The sequence below is a fragment of the Pseudochaenichthys georgianus genome, chromosome 16 (assembly GCF_902827115.2).
Source record: "Pseudochaenichthys georgianus chromosome 16, fPseGeo1.2, whole genome shotgun sequence".
NCBI lineage: Eukaryota > Metazoa > Chordata > Actinopteri > Perciformes > Channichthyidae > Pseudochaenichthys > Pseudochaenichthys georgianus.
In genome coordinates, this window is record NC_047518.2 from 41383604 (window position 1) to 41389774 (window position 6171).

A 6171-nucleotide genomic window follows, 5' to 3' on the forward strand; every position below is an offset into this window, starting at 1 on the left:
TAAGATACATTCAAATTAAATTACCACTTGGGATGTGAATGTGTGCTGGAACACTACACTACTCTTGTGAGTGTGGAATCAACCAATCAGATACCTCCATTCCGGACCGGAAGCTGTGTTGTTTACATTTTCTAAGATGGCGGCGGGGATGTATTTGGAGCATTATTTGGACAGTAAGCTGTTTTTTTAACCGTTTAACACATTAAAAAAATTCATCCCACTTATCTAATTTCATACTTTGTATTTCGCTGAGCAATGAAGCCTCGAAACAACCCGTGTGGGGAACGGAAACATGTAACCGTTTCCTCAACGGTCAGCGGGTTTGGGCTCTGACTATTTCCTGGAATAGCGAATCTCCCAGTTGCAGATAAATGATGCTATATGAGATTACATTGTGTTCTTTTGACTGACCTAGTTTAGATTAATTAAACAAGTAAAAGACAATTGTATTTCTGTGTCTTGTTGTTATTTGCATAAATTTGTGAATGCTGATTTTAAGCGCTAATATGTTAGCCCAATGCATCACGTGATTAAGCTAGCTTCTACACGTCAACGTTTCCTTTTCAGAACCGCTATTACTCCGTAATCAATGTAGTGTTTTGTATATTTTAAATGTGTTTTAATTATGGGTTGTTTAACCCCGAGCATCACGTGATTAAACCAGCCATTCTGCATTAACGTTTCCTTTTCAGAACCGCTTTTAATCTGTTATAATGTTGAGTTTCATATATTTTAAGTGTGTTGTTTTGATTATATTTTTACGTATTTTTGTACACTGTGAAGTGCTTTTGAGTTTCTTGAAAGCGCTCTATAATTAAAAATGCATTATTGTTATCTGTCTGAAGGCGGGATTATACTGACCGTTGTCTCCCTTCACAACAACAGGCATAGAAAACTTGCCCTTTGAGCTGCAGAGAAACTTCAATTTGATGAGAGATTTAGATCAACGCACAGAGGGTGAGAGAAATTAACTGTATTATCTGTGGATCCACTTTTATATCTCGTCTTCAAACAACCTCATATTTGCATCTATGCAAGGGATCCCTAAGGTCTATGAGGGGTCACAAGATGAAAACGAGGTTAAGAAAGTAGAGAATCAATTACTTCTTCTACTAATGTTTGCCTTTTTGTGGGAAATACTCAATATTTGGACCCTAAGGGAGTCATAGGCCAAACATTGTTGAAGCCATTGACCCACGGTAGAATACTAGTATTGTGGTTATGAATATATTTATAAAGAGCTATGCACAGCTGTTTTCATTTAAGCTTTACCTTAGTTAATTACTCTGTGCATATTTATTCCCATATTTATGTTAAAGGTAATTGTATGTAGTGCCACTGCAACACAGCAAATGTGCTATATTCTAATAATTGATGTTTGTCAATTCAGTGTAATAGTTTGTGAATTATATTTTTTAATATTCTAGGAGTTCCTGTATCCCTCAACATGAGTTGTTTATGCATGCTAAACAAGTAGATGTCTAAAATTAAGTTGTGCAATTATTTCTGTATATTCGAGAAGTAGGTTAATTTCCTTTTATGTATTTGTTTGAGTAACATTGACCAAACAGTTAAGAGTTGTATAAGAAGTTTAACTTAACTCAGCTCTACTTGTCTCTCTCTCTCTCAGATCTAAAGGGACAGATAGACTCTCTGGCTAAAGAATACACAGCCAACGCCCGGACGCTGTCCTCTGAACAGAAGCTGTCCATACTGAGGCAGATTCAGCAGTCTTACAGTAAATGCAAAGAGTTTGGAGATGATAAGGTGCAACTGGCCATGCAGACCTATGAAATGGTTAGTATCTGTAATGTTCTTGTATACATCTCTAGGTAATATAAGTGGGAAAACAATGTCGTCCAACCGTGACATAATCATAATAAATCTGTTGTATTTTCTGCAGGTCGACAAACACATCAGACGCCTGGACACAGACTTGGCTCGGTTTGAAGCCGACTTGAAGGAAAAGCAGATAGAGAGCACGGACTATGATTCCACCTCGAGCAAGGGCAAGAAAAGTGTGTTTCCATTTCATTTGCTTAATATCTACTTGCCCTGCGAGTCCAAATCCAAGCTTTGTGATATCATTCACGTTTCAACGGTTACAGTGTAGAAATGGCAATGAAAATCTTATGACCCGAGCTCCTCCAACGATGCAATATATAATAAAGTGCTTGTGTGATTCCAGTTGAAACCAGACTGAAGGAAAAGAAGACAGCTAAGACCAGATCTAAAGTGAAGAGCTCGGATGAAGATGGCAGCCCCAAGAGTGCACAGAAGAAAGTCAAACTCCTTCAGCCGTACGTTGTGTAGCTTCATTCCTGCTGTCTTGACTTCTCAGATTCAAATTAACACATTTTTAGTTTGTTAAATTATCATTCTCCCTTTCAATTATTATCTCTCAATCATCAGAGGAGAATTCAACAGCCCTGCCACTAACTTTGGGAACGTGCACCCTTCTGATGTGCTGGACATGCCGGTGGACCCCAACGAGCCCACCTACTGTCTGTGTCATCAGGTCTCCTACGGCGAGATGATCGGCTGCGACAACACTGATGTGAGTTTGGTTTCTCAGCCCCGTCAGTCTCAGTCCAGGGCCATGAAGTACCCTTTGGATGTTCATTTACCAACTGATTTTATATATTTCGCCATTATTCAGGGTTAATACTTGGAAGAATGTTGTTTGAGAATATTAAATTAGGCGGGAAAAAGGCTACAGAAAGTCGCTTGTATTGCTCTTTACTTTATTTATTTCCTTTTTTTGTCGATAAATAATGCTTTGCACTTACAGCAAAAGAAAAAAAAAAATAATAATAATAATATGTGTGTATAATTGGTCCTCTGATAGTGGAGACTTTTGCTAGTGACATTAAGAACTGAAAATGTACAAAAGAGGAAAAGGAACAATGATAAGAAACTGGAATAAATTAAATTTAAAGAGGACAGAAAAGTGAAGTACAACATTGTTGCATAGAGAGGCGAAGTTCCGCCCATCTACTTCCGACCCATGGGACCTTATTTCTGAAAAATTATGCATTGAAGTCAATGGAGAGAGAAAACGTATCTTTCGATCCCGTTTGAATTGTGCCACGAATTACACATATGATGTTTGTCAATCTTAAAAAATAATTTCCATGTCAAAAAAGTCAGTTTGTCGTAATACTGTTGAAATATAAGACTGAAAAATACGCAACTAGAAAGACTACAAATCCCAGAGTCCCGTCCCGCATGCTGGCTCTGAACAGACTAACTCCCCTTGTGTGCACAGCTCTCAACGTGCCCAGACTTGGAGTGATTTTCACCTCTTTTAATACTTTCCGCCTCGTTCTGAAAGAAAGAAGTGAAATGTTCCAACGTGACGGCCGTCTTGGTGTGTGGTGCGAGACGGGAGATGTAGTTCATTGAGCGGTTTCACACAAAAAGTGTTACTTCACAGTTTTACCATCCATCCATCCATCCATCTTCTCCCGCTTATCCGTGGTCGGGTCGCGGGGGTAGCAGTTCCAGCAGAGAGCCCCAAACTTTCTTTTCACTGGCGACATCAACCAGCTCTGACTGGGGGATCCCAAGGCGCTCCCAGGCCAGCGAAGAGATATAATCCCTCCACCTGGTCCTAGGTCTACCCCTTGGTCTCTTCCCAGCTGGACGTGCCTGGAACACCTCCCTAGGGAGGCGCCCAGGTGGCATCCTAACTAGGTGCCCGAACCACCTCAACTGGCTTCTTTCGACGCGAAGGAGGAGCGGCTCAACTCCGAGTCCCTCCCTGATGACCGAACTTCTCACCTTATCTCTAAGGGAGACACCAGCCACCCGGCGGAGGAAACCCATCTCGGCCGCTTGTATCCGCGATCTCGTTCTTTCGGTCATGACCCATCCTTCATGACCATAGGTGAGGGTAGGAACGAAAATGGCCCGGTAGACAGAGAGCTTTGCCTTCTGGCTCAGCTCCCTTTTCGTCACAACGGTGCGGTAAAGCGACTGCAGTACCGCTCCCGCTGCTCCGATTCTCCGGCCCATCTCACGCTCCATTGTTCCCTCACTCGAGAACAAAACCCCGAGATACTTGAACTCCTTCACTTGGGGTAAGGACTCATTCCCTACTTGGAGTGGACAGTCCATCGTTTTACCACACATTAGAATTTTTTTGACTTGCAAAATTATCATTTTAAATTGACAAACATCATGTGTGTAATTCGTGGCACAATTCAAACGGGATCGAAAGATAATCGTTCTCTCTCCATTGACTTCAATACATACTTTTTCAGAAATACGGTCCCGTGGAGGCCCCCCGGAAATGGAGGGGCTTCGGCTCTCTATAGACTATTTTAAACATTCATAATAGAAATATCCACAGGCAAAATAATGACTTGTTACAGATCAAATTAAAGTTAGAATTTCTGAATACATTTGTGCTAAATTTCCTTTTTGGGTCAATTCCCGTATAAAAACAATGCATGCCTCGTTGTCTCTGGACTAAGCGCCCCATTTGCGTGAAAACTTAACAGCACATTTTCTTTTTGTCTTCTCTCTAGTGCTCCATTGAGTGGTTCCATTTTGCATGTGTGGGCCTGACAACCAAACCCAGAGGCAAATGGTAAGAAACTCTGTCCCCAGTTCCAATGGGAACAATGGGAGTGTGAATTGGTAATCAATTATTCAAGTCACCTACATGTGCTTTATCTCCTCTGTGCAGGTATTGTCCACGATGCTCTCAAGACAGAAAGAGAAAATAAGAACGGGAACAAAACTGATCATGGAAGATGAGAAGAATATTTCTTCATTAGTTACTACAGTAGAGTTTTTGTTTCTCATATTCCTTAACGTTTGGTGATTTTTTTTCGTTTACGTAATTTGCCTTGGTCTGATGCAGTGCGTGTGAAGGAGCCAAGTGGTTACAAATGTATTTAAATATTGTTTTTGTTTTTTTAAACGGTTAACCATATTTTTTGCTTTTTTTTATTACCTTTGGTGCTCTTATTTTATTCCTTTTTTTACATTTTGTTTGACTTGATTGAATTATAAACACTACGACTGCCCCTAATGGTTTAACATTTACAAGTTGTCAAAAACACTTTATATTATAGTCACATGTATGATTACAAAATGTAAGTATTATCTCTGAAAACAGTTAGACCATGGATACTTTATTTGCTTTGTTGTATAGTTAGTTCTTTGTGCTTAGCATTGGAACACTAGTTTTATGTTTTAAGTAAAACAAGAGGGCAAAAGAACATGAAGACGAACGCTGCACCCTGAGAGTATTAGTAATCAGTGGGTAGTGACTTCAACTATTTCATTTTAACATTTGACTGAGTGCTGTATAGAAAGTAAGACATTTTGTGAAAAAACTATTGTCATTTCTGTAGCTGAAACATTGGTACAGTGGAGAGGGGGTGATTGTTGTCAATCATTTGAATACAGCTACTACCTCAAAAAACGTGCCTTTGTGGTCCTTTGTGTCCTGTGTGTGTTTTCAACAGATAGTCGGTCCTACAAGCTCTGAATTTTAAATGTGGTGTTCTGTTTTTTCATATTAACAAAACTACAGTACTAGGACAGGAGCAAATGACTTAAATTATGAATAGAACGATATAAAAGAGTATAAAATATATTATATCAACATTTGTAATTCATAATTTTTTTGTAAATACCAAAAAAATATATTTACGGTCAAGCACAAGTAAGTACACATTAAACCTAACTTTTGAATTTCACAAAATACATGAATGGAAATGAGGAAATAAAGGAGACAACTGATAAGAGACACATTCAAATAATACAGACATAATTTGTGATCTCATATGAGAAGAGAAAACAGCAATTGAAGTGACTTTAACTAAATATAATAATAATAGATTTGATTTGTTAGCGCTTTTACAGATGCTCAAAGACGCTTTACAGATATAGTGAAGAGAAAATAAAAGGAAGGAACAACAAATAAATATATAGTTAAAGTTAAAGTCAAATAATACAAAAACAATCACACATTAAAAGCCAGATTGAAGAGGTGAGTTTTTGTGAGTCAGTGCAGTCTCTGATGGGTTGTAGGAGTGAGTTCCAGAGGGAGGGGGCAGCTACGGAGAAGGCTCTGTCCCCCCATAAATAACCGCAATATTCTATCCTCCTGTTTTTCGCAAGAGCAAGAGAGTTAAGAATTCAATTAAATACAAA

At 39.1% G+C, this 6171-nt stretch overlaps 1 protein-coding gene across 1 annotated transcript; it reads left to right on the forward strand.

The window, feature by feature from the left end:
• Positions 1 to 64: 64 nt before the first annotated feature.
• On the forward strand, positions 65 to 5431 carry ing4 (inhibitor of growth family, member 4). The gene is made up of 8 exons (XM_034102468.2): positions 65 to 173; positions 886 to 957; positions 1631 to 1797; positions 1904 to 2018; positions 2189 to 2300; positions 2413 to 2557; positions 4533 to 4594; positions 4694 to 5431. Exons 1-8 carry the CDS (start codon positions 137 to 139, stop codon positions 4731 to 4733), a joined length of 750 nt encoding a protein of 249 aa, XP_033958359.1. The 5' UTR covers positions 65 to 136; the 3' UTR covers positions 4734 to 5431.
• The last annotated feature ends 740 nt before the right edge of the window (positions 5432 to 6171 follow it).